The following is an 18,065-nucleotide window of genomic DNA, read 5'->3' on the forward strand; positions in this document are numbered from 1 at the left end:
TATAACTGTTCACCCTTTTCTATCAAATTCATCAACTCATATATCATGAACTTAGAGTCTATAATCATTAATCAAAATCTATAATGAATTAGATGGTGAAGATATTACCTTTTTGACGTTCAATCCCCTTGAATTCGAGTTCTAGGGTTCATTCTCTCAACAATGATGTGCCAATCGAATATCTAATGATATGGAGGGTTACCCATGTAAATAAGACGTTGGAAAATTGAAATTAACTTAGAATCACCATTAGTACTTATCTTGGATGGTGGAGGAACCTTTAAGGAGTTAGGTTCTTGAGAGCTTCCCTTTCTAGAGTGAGTTTTTTGTATTTTGGGGTATGGGGGATGAAGTAGGGCTTTAAAATGATCCCCCAAGTGCACCCCCCTGTGCATCTGAAGGCCTGACCGCGCACCTGAATGCGCAAAATTGCTGCCACAAGTGCGCGGTCGCGCACGTGACCCTCTGGGCGCGCATATTGCGCACTGCTATGTAAAGCGCACATAACTTTTTTACAGAGATCTGTTCGGGCTTCACAATGTATCGTTGGAAATCTATTTCAAAGGCCTACAACTTTCTTGTTTTGAGTTTTCCCAGATTCCTTACACAATTTCACTAAATCCTGCTGTAAGACAGACCTTTTATAAATTCAGTAGCTTTTATCGAATCTTATACACCTCACTCTCCGTCTTGATTCCAAAACAACTATTTTCACCCATACTCATTCCTCTATGACTTCATGTTTAAAACATCAAACTAATACCCATTTAACATATTCACACCTAGTCCGAATGTATGGGGTGTTACAGTCGTTCGCCTTTTTTACCCTTTAAAATTTTATTTTATATCGGACAAAATTATAATTTAAATTACTTCCCTAATATTTAAGTCCCTAAAATTAATTTAAATTTTTGTTAGTAAATCTTTTTCTTATTTGAATTATATAAGAAATCCTAATATTTAGGACTTATTATTGATTAAAATTTTATTAGTGATTCCTCATTCAAAATATGTTACATAACTATAATATCTTCCCGGTTTATTTTCTTAACATTAATTTCATGATCATCAGTTCATATCCAAATTTGGACATTTAATTTCCCTTAAAAGGTTCATGGTAATAAACTCCAGAGATTTAAGGAGTATGAATTGGAGTTGAAGAAGGTCATCTCTCTCTCTCTCTCTCTTTTTAGGGCACTCTACTTTAAAATATAATTTAAATAGCTTTGATGCAAAATTTGATATAATCAAGCAGAATTTTGAATGATTTTATTTATTTAAAATCTAATAATTTTTATTGCGTAATTTTGTTCTACGTTCTACGTTCACTAATTGGCATCACCTATTTTAAGCTGACAATTAACTCTGTATAATTCTATTCCTTTTATTTTTGAACATAACCTACTAAAATAATATTTTTTGCCTTCATCAAGTTTTGCATAATATTTTAAAATTACATTAAATATCTAGAACAAACAACAACAAAAAAATATTTAACAATATAAAATAGAGAGAGAAGTAGTTAGCAAAAGTCACATATACTAATAGTCCAGCAGACACAAAGATTCAAAACGAAAATATTCATCATTATTTTACCTTTTAAATTTAAAATTATAATTGCAGCAAAATTTAAAATATCTATATAAAATCTATTTTTCTATTATCTATTATATAGAAGAGAAAGAGTTTCGACATGTGTGCTTAGCATGATTTCAACAACACTTGAGGGCACTTAGGTCTATTCACGTGATCTCTATACGTGGCATTTTTCTACATACACAAATACTCGTGTTTGCTCTAAAGTCTGAAACCAAAGCAAAATCTGGAAATGAGTCCTGAGCCAAATGAAAGAGCAGATGAGCTAGAGCTCTGAACCCCAAATAACCGAACGAATTAATGGGCAAAAAGGAGAGAGCGCAGAGAAGCGACGCCAGGAAATCTCTTTTCTCCGTACCATTCCTTATTCTGATCACCAAAGGTCTGATTTTTATTTTTATTTTTAAGTTTTCAAAAATTTCTCCACTTTAACTTTGTTATAAAGGCAGTCTTAATTACAGTCTAATTGGACTGCCCTTTAATCCATAAAAAAGTTTTCTTGTAATTTTGCATTTGGTCAGTGTTTAATTGTTAAACGCTTAAAAGAGCCTATCTTGCCCTGTAGCTTCATGATGGTAGGTGTCACAGGGTGATTTATGTCACTCGAATTCCTGCCCGAGGTTCACCTCCGTGCGGCAGTCAAGCCCATCCTTGACTTCAGCCTTTCCAACACTTAGTTTTATTTTAGGGACTTTTGAAACTTAGAACGAAATAGGCAGCAAAAACAGTAAATAAAGGCACACGATATACAGGAATTTCATCCCAACTCGTATTAATATGTGAATACAAGAACACAATAGCCAACCCTATGGCCAAGACAAAGAATTCCCTAAGTTCCTGCCCCAAAACGATTTTCCCACCCTTAGGAAATGACTTGGACGATTTTGGCTTAACAAATGCACAAAAGCTAAGTTCTGCCCCGTTTTGGACAGCCTAGGCAAGTATTTATAAGCCTACAATCAGTTGACAAGCCCCAACTGATGGGCAAACAAGTTAGGACAATGTACAAAACGTGCCCCATGTTTTAGGCCATGATCAACATGTCTTGGAAGAGGTTGCAACTGCCAAGTGCTTCCCATGTGCTTTGCACATGTTTTTCCAACTGCTGCTTGTGCACAGCATGTGCCAATTTCGACCAGCTGCCTTGTGCCCAAGGCTGGCATTGCGCCCAACCTTGTCCTTGACACTGCTCCGCGCCAATGTCATGGCCACTGCTCGTCACCCACTGACTTTGCCGCACACGTTCACTGCCACAATTGCCCGCTTATGTCAAGTCGCCTCCGACTTGATTAAATCTGCCCGCATCAAGTGTCATTGCTTGTCCCTCATTGCCTCGCCTTGCCTTGCCATGTCTTTGCCCCTGCTTGACATGGCTTTGCCTTGCCATTGTTTCGCCAACCCGCACGCCCAAGTGAAACGCGCCTTGCTTCCGTTCAAGGTGCGTTTGTCAAACCCCGCATTGTACGTCATGCCGAGCTGCCCGTCATGATGTTGGCCAATTTTCAGGTTGTGTGCCAAGTCCATCATGAAAATACTTGTCACAACCCACACCTGCCGAGGACCATTGTCAAGGGGCTAACAAACCGCCCCCACCAGAAGAATTCGTCGTCCTCGACGAAGTAGCTTCCGCATTTTTCAACACCACCATAGGCCCTAAATATGCTGTTGCTTGCTCATGTTCTTCCTCGTTTGGCTCCTCTTCACTTTTTTCTTCAGCAAACAACGCTGAAAGCCTTTCAATTCTTGGACAGTCCCTCGCCATGTGTGGTCCTTTGCAAATGAAACAGCCATCAAACTTGCTGTTTTGTCCCTTGTTTGTCGAAGGTCCAGCACATTGCTTTCCCTTCTCATTGCTATTGCCCTCAACAGCATTGCCCTTGTCGTTTCCGTTTTTCCTCCACTCTTTTGCCTTGTCCTTGTTCCCATTTTTGGACTTTGAAGTAGTAGAGAAATCAGAACCATCTTGTCCCAACCAGAAATCACCCAACGCATCCGCAACAGCGATGACACTAGGAAGGTCTTTCACATTCTGCCTTCGTAGTTCCATTTGCGCCCACGACTGCAACCCGTAAAGGAAGTTATGCAGCTTGTCCTCCTCAGACATGTTGCTTATATCCAGCATCAAAGAATTGAATTCTTTGACATATTCCCTGACCGTTCCAATTTGTTTTAACTTCTTCAAACGATCTCTAGCAATCCAGCCCGCATTGCTAGGAAAGAATTGATCCTTTAACTCTTTCTTCAGCCCTTCCCAAGAGTCAATCTTCGGCCTACCAGCACTTACATCATCTGCCACGCGCGTCCGCCACCAAAGCTTTGCATCGTCCACCAAGTACATAGTCGTAATGGTGACCTTGTCTTCATCTTACAACTTGGCAGCATGGAAGTACTGCTCCATATCCCACAGGAAGTTTTCGAGTTTCTTGGCACTCCTTGCGCCATTAAACTCTTTAGGCTCCGGAATTTTGACCCTCGAACGATCTGCCCCACGCTGTGCTTCATCATTGCCAACAGCACGATGCAGCAACTCATTTTCCGTTTTCAGATCTGTGCACTCATGGCTCAGCCTGTTCAACTCGCCCTCAAGATATACAAGACGAGTCATAATAGTCAGAAATTGATCCCCATCAACGGTTCCGACGAGTGCCTCTAATGCAACAACCTTTTCCTTCAGTTCTGCATTGCCACCAGCCATTCTTCACAAAATTCAGCCATTGAACGTTGTGTCTTCGCCCCGATCCAGCCACGCTCTGATACCAGTTGTCACAGGGGTGATTTATGTCACTCGAATTCCTGCCCGAGGTTCACCTCCGTGCGGCAGTCAAGCCCAGCCTTGACTTCAGCCTTTCCAACACTTAATTTTATTTTAGGGACGTTTGAAACTTAGAACGAAATAGGCAGCAAAAACAGTAAATAAAGGCACACGATATACAAGAATTTCTTCCTAACTCGTATTAATATGTGAATACAAGAACACAATAGCCAACCCTATGGCCAAGACAAAGAATTCCCTAATTCCGTGCCCAAAATGATTTTCCCACCCTTAGGAAATGACTTAGACGATTTTGGCTTAACAAATGCACAAAAGCTAAGTTCTGCCCCGTTTTGGACAGCCTAGGCAAGTAGTTATAAGCCTACAATCAGTTGACAAGCCCCAACTGATGGGCAAATAAGTTAGGACAATGTACAAAACGTGCCCCGTGTTTTAGGCAATGATCATCATGTCTTGGAAGAGGTTGCAATTGCCAACTGCTTCCCATGTGCTTTGCACATGTTTTTCCAACTGCTGCTTGTGCACAGTATGTGCCAATTTCGACCAGCTGCCTTGTGCCCAAGGCTGGCATTGCGCCCAGCCTTGTCCTTGACACTGCTCCGCGCCAATGTCATGGCCACTGCTCGTCACCCGCTGACTTTGCCGCACACGTTCACTGCCACAATTGCCCGCTTATGTCAAGTCGCCCTCCACTTGATTAAATCTGCCCGCATCAAGTGTCATTGCTCGTCCCTCATTGCATCGCCTTGCCTTGCCATGTCTTTGCCCCTACTTGACATGGCTTTGCCTTGCCATTGTTTCGCCAACCCGCACGCCCAAGTGAAATGCGCCTTGCTTCCGTTCAAGGTGCGTTTGTCAAACCCCGCATTGTCCGTCATGCCGAGCTGCCCGTCATGATGTTGCCCAATTTTCAGGTTGTGTGCCAAGTCCATCATGAAAATACTTGTCACAACCCACACCTGCCGAGGACCATTGTCAAGGGGCTAACAGTAGGTGTCCTTTGTACTTATAGGGGCCGTTGGGTAGTGCGTATAAGAATAGGTGTATTAGTAATGTTGGGATTAGTAATGTTGGAATTATTTCTTATCGACTGTTTGGTTTGGTGTATTATAGATTTTAAAAGGCAGTTTTTCTTTATAGGTGCTTATCCATGTATTAAAAGTTATGGTGTTGCTAATGTCATGGTTTGCTATGTATAAAAATAGTACTGAATAGGGTGTATAATTAATACAAGTATTAGTTATCCATAAGTTGAAAAATACTACCAAAAGCTAATACATGTATTATTTTTTCTAATGCATCTTACCAAACGACCCTTGTACATTAAAAAACATATGAAGGGGAAACAGTGTGCAGATGATGGAGCAAACTCTAGCATTTTCAATTGTAGCATCTTATGCTTTCTTGGAATGGTTATATTTGATGGCATTGGATACTTGCTCTAAAGCATAAAACGGCAGATGCTGAAGCACTTTAGCTTCCAATATACGTCTTTATAGTAATTAGTCTACCTGTGATATGCTTTACTTGGTAGTTTGTTCAAACTTCGAAGGGAGATGTGTTTCCATGAGCTCACTATTTAGGAAGGCTTATAGACGTGAATCGGTACATGAGATACAAAAATAAGTTAAGATGACAAACTCGAAGCAGAGCATCGCAACATATAGTTGACAAGTATCGTGTCAAATGTTTTAGATGATGATTGTTCGCGTGTTAAGATTATTGAACAAACAGCTTTGCACTGCAAATGATGCAGTTTTGGAATCTAATAGAGTAACCATATTATTCTGTTAATATACATTTTGGCGACCCGGAGATTAGAACTGCAAAGATGTAAGGCATTTTAAGAACCACATTCAAAGAAAAGAAACCTAAACCTGCTAAGCTTGGTGCATTTATTCTGCATTTTTGCTCTAGAATTTTTAGATGGGAAACAAGACACTATTTATCAGCTTAATGACATATTCAGAAAATATCTATGGAGGTAATATGATTTGGTGTACAGTTGATTTTTCTTCCATTCTCTATAATCTAGCTTTATACTTCATCTATGCAACAGATTTCTGCTTGTTGTCTTTTTAAAAAGTTTGAGGATAATTCAGTCATTTAGCATAGCTCTATACCTGGCCTTTTTTCCCTTCCACAAATACTACGTGTAGCTTTTTGGTTTCTTTCTCAGCCATCGCATCATTTTCCTATCTTCAGTCTTGCTGCAAATCTGATCGATGTATGGGCAACATGTTCTCTCCAAGTTTTGGATGATCCACATTCGTACAGCATACAGTGGCGTAAGTCAAATTGTCACGGAAGTTTGGATCATCTATATGATTTCCGAGGTCGTTGTTGGATTGGAGTGTGATCTTGTAATATTCGATGTTGTTTTGAAAGTTCAAGGTTTAAGACTAAAAGGAAGATTAATGGTTGATTCTTCAACTACACTTGCTGATTTGTAATACTTATCAGCATTCTTACTCAAAATTTAGCTGGACTTATATAATTTATATATTAGCTATCTAATGGATCTAATTTGTTTTTTCTTATTAGGGAAGAATTGAAGATGGAGGAGACCAAAGATATGTTGCTTTAAGGAAATTATGTAAAAGAAACTGAAAAATACCAATCGAAATAATTGCACAGGCCTATTTTAAATAAAATTTTCTCTTTATCATTATGTGTAACACACATATTCATCATGAGGTGACTACTTTTAATTCACGAGGTGTTAGAAAGATTGTCTAAATACCAGTCTCCCTGGTCCAAATTGAGACCAGAAACAGTATGCACCCCGCACCCCATACTTATCTTGCATTTTTATGTGTAGTATGATCAAATGACTGAATATTCAGTATAATTGTTTTCTCTTGCCATGAAACCATAGATCTATCTTCTTCTGTCATCACGGAGAGATGATTTATTAGGCGGAGTCCGATAGTGAAGCAAGTTGCTAAATCATTTGCTCTTATTTTACACCATTCTTAGATTGTGGATGAGGTTTCTCAAGTTGCTGAGTTCATAGAAACTACGAAATCTAAATCCTTTCATGAAGTCTCATGCTTTTGCTGTCATACTTTTCGGTTTTAAAATATCTCGAGCACAATACTTAGTTAAGCTCTATGTTTCTTCTTGATGAGGAATTTGTATATGCATATACTGGTGAATATTGCATTTCTGGAATGAAAATGTATGTTTGCCTGATTTGTTTGGCTTTTCCCTACTGTTTTCACTAAGTCGGAGACGATTTAGGATTGTCCTATTGTGAGCAAATAACACTTGGATCTTTGGAAGTGACTTATGCTTGAAAGGTTCCAAGAAGAACTGAACATAGTTTTAATCTTTTGCAATCTTAGAGAATATTTGTTGCGTCTCATGGTTTCTGACCTTTGAGTGGATCAAAAGTTAATTGGGTGCATATAGCTCATCTTTTGTCATAAGATTGCTAAATGACTCCAGAGTTTCAAGAAAGAGAATACCTACCATCTAGCAGTAGTACATAATTTAAAAATTAAAGTTGTTATCTTTCAAAAGTTTATCGAACCACTCTAGCAGCTAATTCCTATTCATATGCAGTTATGAGGTGTATTCATACAATTCTTTTCTAGGAAGGAACTTTTTGAAGCATGCTAAATTTGGAGCTGCTGCCTTTTCTGAAAGCTATCCTGAAGGTAAATAAGGATGTATACGACAGACAATGCGCTACAAGGGTATGTCAATTACAACCAATCAGTGCAACTCTGTTGCTACTGCTCTTTCTCTACTATTTTAATATACACATTTTTCCTATTTTAAAAGAACCAGATGCTAACTATAGTTTTTACAGGTATGACTTTTTGTCAGACATAACAAAAATAGTGCTTGCCAGCAGCATGTTGGTTGCATTAATGCATCATATTTTGTGTGTATCGGCTTCTTTTGATATGTAAATAAAATATGTATGTTAGTTGCATGTACAACTTTTTGTTCCAAGTGTATGTAGATGGTATGCGGTAGTTATTCAACTCTTAAATCAGCGGAAGTTGAATCTATTCAAGTCTTAAACAAGATGACCTTGCTGTTTGTATTCAATTATATTCTCATAACACCAGCAAATATTGGGCTCGTGCTGGCACGGAATTCTCGCCTAGTTATATTAGAAGAGCTAGTGGTTTCGACAGGTGTTGAGGGCAATTTAGTCATTTAATCTACTAGATAATGTGGCTTTTGTTTCTGCAGCCAACGCATCTTCCTTCCATTCTTTCTTAGCCACGCATATTGTTATATGACTCCAGGCGTGATCTTCTCTTTTAACATCTTAACTCCCTTTTCTCTCTCTTTCTACCAATCTGCAATTTTCTAGACATGCACTGAGAAAAAGCAGTACAACAACAATTTACCACAATCAAGGCGTAGCACAGAGAAAGGGTAAAAACCAGGTGATGATCCCTTTTTGAGTTGAAATTTGAGTTTGGTCTTAAGTGTTTCTGCTCGATTATTGCCCTATTCCAGCTTTTCCTTAAGTTTCTTCTTCTCTCTGGCCATTAGCATATATGTGAATTCGTCGGAGTTTTCTTGGTGATGGGATTTTGATGATATGTGTTGGTTTTTGCAGTTTCCTTCTTTGTGTTTTGGGCTTTGTTCTATTTCCTTTATATGGTGATGAGATTTTGATAGATATCTTTTGTTTTTCTTCTTATTTTGCGCTATTTTGATGGTTGTGTGAAATTGATGAAGGATTGTTGTAATTACTTTGCCCTAATTGTTTTGGGATTGCTAATTCATATCGCACTTTCATATATTTCCCTGAAATTGCATATCATATGTTCCACTAATTGACTGAATGATATTTGAGCCTTAGAACCAACAATTAAATACGTTCAAAACTGTTTTCAGTCGATATATTTTGCAATACATGTTTTAATTTTCATATGTGTGTGTGTGTAATGACAGCAATGGCCTATTTCTTTCTTCACCTTCAACTAATACTTCTTCAGTTTCTTCAGTCTTGGAATAAAGACCTTTTATTGCACTTAATCTTGTTCCCCGTTGGGTGTTTAAATCTCAGGTATGGTTTTCTTTCAAGCTCTTCCCAATCTTTTTCTCCTTTTTACTCATTTTTTCCCCTTTCCATGTCTTTGTTGGGGTCATTCCATACTTCTCAATTTAATAGCTAATGCCCTGGTGTCAAACTCTACTAATGAATATTTGCAACTTGTGATGCATAAAAATTAAGTTAATTTGTATTAAATTGGGATATTTTTTTTTTTTTTTTTTTTTTGCGGAGATGAATTGAAATCAAGAAAACAAATTCAGTTTCTTTACTAATACAAGGAAGAAGCAAATAGAAACCTAACATGTGCGAATGCTTCAATTTCTGTCGGCATGGTGGCACTGAAGAGCAGTGTTTGATGCTTTTTTGGAGGATTTCACATCACCTACGACGGAGTAATATATGGAAGTTGTCACTGAGTTTATTAATTGAGGGGTGCAATAATCAGATGAAATAGCAAGGTTAGTCTGTGCTTTAGGCTAAAATTGTTACCTTCATGGGTTAAGGAGAAGACAACTTGAAAATTTTCACCTTATTAAATCTGTAGGCGGCGCCTCTGTATTAAAGTGACCAACTTGAGAAATTTTACCCTATTAAATCTATAGGCGATGCCTCTGTATCAAAGTGTCACATGTTCTTGGAAGCTGGAAAGCTTATTCCCATTGCATATCTTCATAAATCTAGAATCACTGACCAAACAATCCAGCTTGATGTCAAATTGATCTTTATAACAAACTACAATAGCCAATTAACAAATGGTAATCAGGAGTCAAATGACATGAGAGGTTTTCCAATTTTACAAAAAGATACCAGCTAAATAAAATAATATAAATGGATTATTAACCACTGTTATGTAGTTTATAGTAGCAAAACAGCTACTAAATTGATTGACAGATGTATGTAAAGAAATCAGAAAACAGCAATATACTTAACAGGTAAAATGAAAAATAATGCTCACTTGAAAAGATAAGATAAACAAAATTGAAATAGAAGGTATACCTTTATCTGAGGTTTAAACCCATATCAAGCATTCTATCAGCCTCATCCAAAACAACAAAAGAGATCTTGCAGAGATATAAATATAAAATAGGAAACATTTATAGAAGCCTCATCTAAAACGTTTGTTGGAGAAGTGTTTAAGAATGAGTATAAAGAAATTGGTCCCTTTCTCATTGATGAATTTAATGCATGTTTCTTGTAGAAAACTGAATAGTTTTTATTTCAATTTTTTTTTTAAGTCTATGGCAGATGCAATTCAAGCATATAGTGGGCCTAAAGCCAAAGTTTAATAAGAGGTCTCTATTTGTTTTTTGCTTTTTTCCCTCTGTTGTGCATGACACAATTTATTCTCTTTGTTATTGCAGCTCTTGCAATCCGTTGTGATTATTTTCTACTTCTGTTATGCAGTAGCACTTGAACAGTTGAACAAGGTAAATACAGTTGAACAAGGTAAATTTTCTAATCTCTCATCAATTACTTATAGGTATTGTACGCTTTTTACCTGGGTTCTTCTAAAAAATGTAAGCATACATACATGTTAGCCAATATTGAAAATACATTCAGTAATGTAAATATGCACGTGACATATTCCATTCAGGAAGTAGACGAATGAAATATCGAGTAAAAATCATAAAATTGGAAACTCCGAAAAAATACATACCGACAAGAAGACTGCGCGACGCGAATTATATAGAATGATGCAAGGCGATAAAAAGGAGGCTCTCCTAGCATGAGCACGAGCAAATAAATCTAAAACAAGCGGCCGACAACGTCCTGCCTGCTCACTAATTAATAGCTCTGCTAATGCATCATCCTCTATGAGTGCTAATACTTCAAACGAGCAATGTCTTCCTTTTATGGGATATCAATATATGAAACAAGTTAGAGAGCTAGACCATTATTTCTTGATGATATATACTCCCTCCGTTTCAATTTATGTGAACCCATTTGACTAGGCACGGAGTTCAAGAAAAGAGAGAAGACTTTTGAACTTGTGGTGTAAAATGAGGCACGTATATTTTGTGTGGCTATAAATCATTGCATAAAGGTAAATTGTTTCCAAATAAGGAAAGGGTCATTCTTTTTGGCACGGACCAAAAAGGAAATAGGTTCACATAAATTGAAACGGAGGGAGTATATATATATATATATATAGCCAATGTTTCGACGTGGCTGCTTAATGGAATTACAATTTAAGTTCAGGACATTTTAGTCGTTTCACGTATTAGCTACTTATGTGTTTATATTCAGAAGCATTTTAGATTATCAGTGTATACGTGGCTTTTACTCATATTTTTCCTGTGGTTCGTTTCATCTAATTTTCTTTCAATCTAACCGACTCCCAATGTACCAACGCAATCTTCTTTCGCATATTCCCCTTCGATTCAATATTGTTTGGAATTATTCTTTTGTTCGATTCCTATTTTCATCCTCTTTGTTCCATTTTTGTTTTTCCCCTTTTATTTTATGCGCTAATGCTTGATTTGATTTCTTCTGCATATTTTATTGTTGTATCTATGTATTTGATTGTAAAATCGAGTTTTGTCTTTTTGGTATCCTTAAAACCTAGCAAACCAGAGAAAGCGGTAGGATAATCGCCTAGGTTGCTTTGGAATCATTCTTATAGGGATTCCAACATGATACTTCTCCTAAGGTAGGCAAGTACACTATTTTCCAGTTCGTGTTCTCAGCTGGTTTGTCAACTTTCTGTTACTGTGCTCTATAATTCAATTCAGAGAATTAAGTGTATTTTCTTGCAATTTATGGTAAAATGTAATCTTTGGCGCTATTAGTAAATTAGTATAGAACATAAGTTTTCTTCCAAAATGGTGATGTTAGGATAAATGCTTAAAAATATTATGAACTGGAATCTTCTCTTCTTATTATCCCCTTATGCATTTTTTTATTGTGCTTCAGAACACTGTTTCTATTAATTTGGGTTGAACGACGAAGATTGACGCTTGAAGTCATGCTGAGTTCTCAAATTCTACTAGCTAAACGAAGCAGCATATATGCAATATTGTCTTCATCTAGCTTGATATTACTCTCTTTTTGTTTTTACAAAATTTCATTGTATCATACATTCAAGCAATCCAAATAGAAATAACTATTTAGGCTTTTACAATATTGGGCTCGTGCTGGCACGAGCCATCGTTACCTAGTATTTTTTATATAGAAGAGCAAGTTTTTCGACATGTCTGCTTAAGTGTCATTTTAATTTTATCTGAGGGCATTCTCGACTTTTCTCAATACTTCATGCAACTTGGGTTTAACCCTGCAACTGAGTAGACACGTATCATTGGCCACTTCTTGCTATTTGTTCATCGCCTTCTTCTGCCTCTTCTCTATTTCATCTTCCCATGTTGCGATTTTGCTGATTTTGGCATTTCAAGCAAAATATAATGAATTATCCATTGGGCTATGTTGGTTGCACTTGGTGCTTTGAATCCGAACCTGTTAGAGCTGACGAGATTGTTTCAGTTTGCGCCTTCGGGGAACCGATTAAGGATGGTATCTTTCATTTATGTGTTATTGCTAGATTTTCCTTTGTTAACATGTGATGCTACCAGATCTATTGATATTATGAGTTCTCATAACACAAATTTACGAGATCCAAGTTATCATCCGCCGAATTTCTGACCTAGATCTTGGATCCATTAAGGTATTCACATAGTTCAAAAGTTTGTTTTACTGCTCTTTTTTGTTACTTTTATCTTTCTTTAACCAGTAATTGGTAACACTGGTACTAATATGTATCCTGCTAAATAAGTAATAATTTCAAATTTTATTGAACTGGATCTCAGCTATTTCAATTCTATTTATTTTTGCAATTGAAGAATATCCACAAGCATAAGCATGGGATGGAAATAAAAATTCCTCCCTCGAAAAAGTGCTGAATGGTATTTACTTCTTCCTACATCATTCTTCATTTCTATTGTGCTACTTCTTGGCCTTCACTTGGTTTTCGTCTAAAGTTTCTCCATTTGGTTACAATTCATCTCTGTTTCTCTTAAAATTTAACTGTAAATATTTTTTGAGGAAAATATGCAATGTTAAGTTGGTGTTTAGAATTCGCAGATGATACCAGCTCTTCTATAATATTAAAATATGCATGTTTGTGATGACTGTTGTTTCTGGTGTGTGTTGATTGTTTGGAGAGTATATGTGTTCTTCGAGGATGAACTTGGCAGTAGAATTGTGATTCTATTTTCTCCGAGATTACTGATATTAGAATCTTTCTGCTTATCAAGTTTTTCATATTTCTTTGTATATTCCACACGTGAGTGTGATTATTTTCCAAAAGTAGCGATGGAACGTAGAAGAATTTTGGTGCACTCAAGGCGTTTGACGATATGACTGAATCAAGTTAATTTTTTTTCTCTTTTCTGTTTCCATAGGTATTCTGCAATATACACATCAATCATCCACTAAGTCAAAAGGTACATTATTTACTTCTACAAAATTAGTAAATTATATATTGTGTGTTATTTGTTATGTGCCAGTGTTAAAGAAATTATTCTTTGAAACATATTCCATTTGCTTCAAGTATATCTCTATTGCAGTGTTGCTACTATTTGCTTAACTTTTTATCAACAACAAAAATTAGATGTAACTTATCACCACTTCAAAAATGTACTAAATTATAAATAATTTGACAAAAGTTACAAGCTTTTCAATCAGAAATCTACATACAAAGATACTACGGATTGAATACCTAAATCTTAAAAGAAGAAACAGAGACGACTCTCTAGATTCATGCTTTTAGGAGCTTCAAGTGTCTGTTATCTCATGTTAATGTTTATTAACTAGGACAGGTTCTCTTGTGTATAATCAACAAAAAAAAAGATTCTCTTTGCGGTATACTTGGTTTTCTCATCATCTCTGTAGATAATGTTAGTGGTTGATGCTTTTGAATGAATTAGTCAACTGTAGAAAGTGAAAAACAAATTAAAGAGTGAATCAGAATCAGAGAAGAAAGAGGAATGGTGTTTAGAACAGGATGGGCTGGCTGGTACCAGCTTCGGAGCTTCCTAAAAGAGAGATTACTTTCTTCTTTTAGTAGCGTCAAATACTGGGGAAGGCTTATAATAGGCTGTGATGATATATGGGTTGCTTTATCATTGGATTTGGCAACATAGTGTTGCAGAGCCTTACTGACAAAACTTGCTGCAAAGATAGTTGTGAAGGTTTGGAGTAGGTTAACAAGTTTAAAAGTGCCAATCACCTTAGTGATTACTCAAATAAGTTGACTATCATGGTGCTGAAATTTCTTTTTATGTCACATTGTTTAGATTTTTTTAGTCTTATGATAGCCTACTTTATCAAGCCTTAGGCCTGACTTTGACGGTTATTCACTAGAAGGTTTAGTTTCTACAACGTAAAAGGGCTTTAGCAGCATCTCCTGATTTTTAGTACTAAAATGTGAAAGAAATATGGTATTTATGAGAGTAATATGGTAAGTAAATTGAAATTTATCATGTAAGCAAATTTATATTTAAGTTAAACACAACTCACAAGATATATAAATATGTCCCCAAAAGAATAGCGCTAACTATGAAAGAAATTATAAAATAGGAAAGTCGATTATACTATGATATTAAGAATCAAAATAGTTAAAATGCAAACTCACAGAAATACATAAATCCCCTACAGGCGCAACGCGAAAGCTAGTATATTATATAAGGAAGGGAGCATGGGTTCACATGCACCATGCTCTACCATATAGATATCATCCGATGGATATTTGGTTAAGACTATATAAGAATACAATATTCAAACAATAAAAGACAAACAAATTGATCAATTGCATTTGGGAGGAAGTGTTAACCAGAAAAATTGAGACTTTTTGTTGCTAACATGTGGGCATGGGAGGGATACTGATAGGCTCTGTGTTTCCAAATTGAATACATAAAGACGACGATCTTCGTGCTTAGTGAAGTAGATAGATTCTCTCTTGAGATTAGTACCTTTTGTGGAGCAAATTGTTCCCCGATAGCCATTTAGAAAAATTGCAGTTTCGCCAATGCTTTTCACCTTTACCCACGCTTTTTCTTTAAAATCAAATCAAAACACCAGAAAGCCGTATATCTCCTCCATTTGCCATCCATGATACAATACGTGAACATATAACAACGCGTCATTATCGTATTGAATGAGGTAACACGCACGATGTGGCAGGTCTAAGAATTCTCTAAAATCAACCGGGGGTTGGTTAACCATTGGCGTAGCTGTTACTATTCCTGAGTCATGATCTAGATCAAAAAGTGTTAGAATTTCTGTTTGAGAAGATGATCCATAAAACTCTCCTCTGAAAATTGTCCAGAACCACAGTATGCTATTTCCACTAATTTGTTGTAAATCATATTTGTTGAATTCTTGATTATACGTCCCTGGCTTACAAAAATAAAGTGAAGACGGGGGGTCAAAGAAGAGAATGCAACATCCAGGCTCATGGAGTGGTGCGGACAATAGACATTGTATCTGGGAGTGGTGGGAGTTGAATTTTGTCGTTTGAAATAGGATTCCAAATGTGGCAATCTCCAGAATCGAAGTCAAGTAATACTAGCCACCCATGAGCACATTCACATATCTTTTTGTTTCGAAGTTCTGGTATAGTTCGCATGTAATATCGATCTTCTGAGATGCTGAAAAATGTTTGCTTTTGCTTGTTAGCTCCATGGGAAATAACAAGCCAAGGGTGTTGTTGCGGAGAGAAAGGAGGTTCGCCATATTTGTTCATGACTTTTTTTTTTTTTTTTTCTTTCTGCAAAAGAAAAAGTAAGATTATTAATGTATTGCAAATAACCTACTAATTACAAAAAATAAGGTAGAATTAATTAAGTGCTTTAAGCTAGTCGATTAATTAATATATCATTCGATTCAAGAAAGAGTAAATTTTTGTTGAACAAAATTCAAGCATCTATTCTTGAAAGAAGAGGACCCAAATTAAGAACTGTGTTCAATTCGTAATTTTTTAATTTTGTATATCCATATTGGCATTAAATCATGGTTTTATTTTTATTTCATCCAAAAATAGACAAAAATTTCGATCTACTAGTTGCTAACTAATTATATCACGTACACAGCACAACAAGTGATATTAACTGCAAATCTTGAAATATAATGACCTAAAATTAAGAAAACTAATATACATCTGGAAATTAACGCAAAATACCACTACTGAAAGAACAAGAAAACAAACGACACAAATTAAAAAAGCTTACCTTCTCGATTATGCTTTTGGTGAAAACTTGTAAGAATAATAATCAGCTTAAAAGAATTAGTGTTTTCCTAGTTCAAATACAATAAGGAAAGGAATTCTTTTCCAAGTTCAAATAGAATAAGTAATGAACTTCAAAAACAGTAAAGAAAATTCGTGAAAACTTTTAATTAAGGAAATTCGTATTCTAGTTGGATTGGGTACAACTGATTAATATTCACAATATTTAAGCAAATTTTTAACCTCTATTCTTTTTTAAAAATCAAGAACATGGATGATGATAGCCTTTGGTCTAATACTCCAATTGATATACTCGGATTAATCTCATCACGTCTTGTTGGTAGAGATTATATTATGTTTTCTGTTGTTTGTAGGAGTTGGCGCTTGCCTACATTGACCCCTCGGCCTCCTCCTCTGCCTTTGCATAAATGTGGTTCTTGTATCAATACACCTTGTTTGATGACTATATATGAAGAAAGAGGTGAAATAGAATTCTTTAATCCACTCTACAATGGCGTAACTCACAAGATGAATATCCCACCTTAATTTTATTGGGATTCCTTACCACGTCGATTAAGAAGCTCAATTGAACAGGTTTTCACGGCTGAAGATGTGGATAATGGAGGAATATTGGTTGTGTTTCTAACTCACGAAGAAGGAAAAGTAGAGGTTTGGAGATACAACGTGATCGATGAGAACTTGGAGAGGGAACAAATAACAAGTTTGGATAACAGAACACTATTTGTGAAAAAAGAAGCTTCATTCTTGAAACCTTGTGTTGCGCCAGGGTTAGGAAATAAAATATTTTTTTCAATGTTTCATGACAACAGCAAGGGTATTTTTTATTGTTTGGCCACTCGCAAATATTACTCTTTAGTGCAGCTTTCTCAAGTCCAAGTAGTTACAAATTGGACCGACCGACACACTGCATCTGGATTGATCCCTCCTCATATGATTGAAGTAAAGAATGATTTCCCAATTTGTTTTGGTATTTTTCATTAGTTAGCAATGTTGTATTGGTACTACCAGATAAGAGACGAACTACTTGCTTTGCTTTTTCACTTCATTTATTTTGCGCATCTTTTGAATTATTTGGTATTATATATTTTGATAAGTAACCCCGAGTATTGAACACAGGGTAAAAAAACCAAAACAAAAAATACTTATATGATAGTAGAAACTTGACCAAATTTATGGACGTATATCACCTGAATATAATCAAAACCAGGGACGGATTTATAGTTATAATTACGGGGTACGTGAACCCGTAGTCTCTTCTTAAAAATAGATATTCTATGTACCTATTTTTTTTAAATTAGTATAATATCAACTGTTGGCATTCATATATATATATATATATATATATATATATATATATATATATATATATATATATATATATATATATATATATATATAGCGAAATGTCATTGTTCACAATGAGTAAAATAGTC

At 36.0% G+C, this 18,065-nt stretch overlaps 1 protein-coding gene across 50 annotated transcripts; it reads left to right on the forward strand.

Moving 5' to 3' along the window:
• LOC109225010 lies at positions 1,806–17,700 on the forward strand. 50 transcript variants are annotated; one of them, XR_002067817.1, is made up of 10 exons: positions 1,806–1,978; positions 6,575–6,789; positions 6,914–8,778; positions 9,346–9,407; positions 10,757–10,841; positions 12,309–13,053; positions 13,790–13,831; positions 15,570–16,112; positions 16,986–17,092; positions 17,206–17,672. XR_002067817.1 is itself a non-coding variant. In XM_019389602.1 (3 exons), the coding sequence occupies exons 1-3, from the start codon at positions 12,813–12,815 to the stop codon at positions 17,611–17,613; spliced, it is 540 nt and encodes a 179-aa protein (XP_019245147.1). In that variant the 5' UTR covers positions 11,486–12,812; the 3' UTR covers positions 17,614–17,677. The 50 variants fall into 50 exon arrangements, 1 of the variants encoding a protein (XP_019245147.1); XR_002067821.1 differs by having other exon boundaries at positions 15,801–16,112; XR_002067830.1 differs by having other exon boundaries at positions 16,065–16,112.

This window comes from Nicotiana attenuata, chromosome 4 (assembly GCF_001879085.1).
Source record: "Nicotiana attenuata strain UT chromosome 4, NIATTr2, whole genome shotgun sequence".
Classification (NCBI taxonomy): domain Eukaryota; kingdom Viridiplantae; phylum Streptophyta; class Magnoliopsida; order Solanales; family Solanaceae; genus Nicotiana; species Nicotiana attenuata.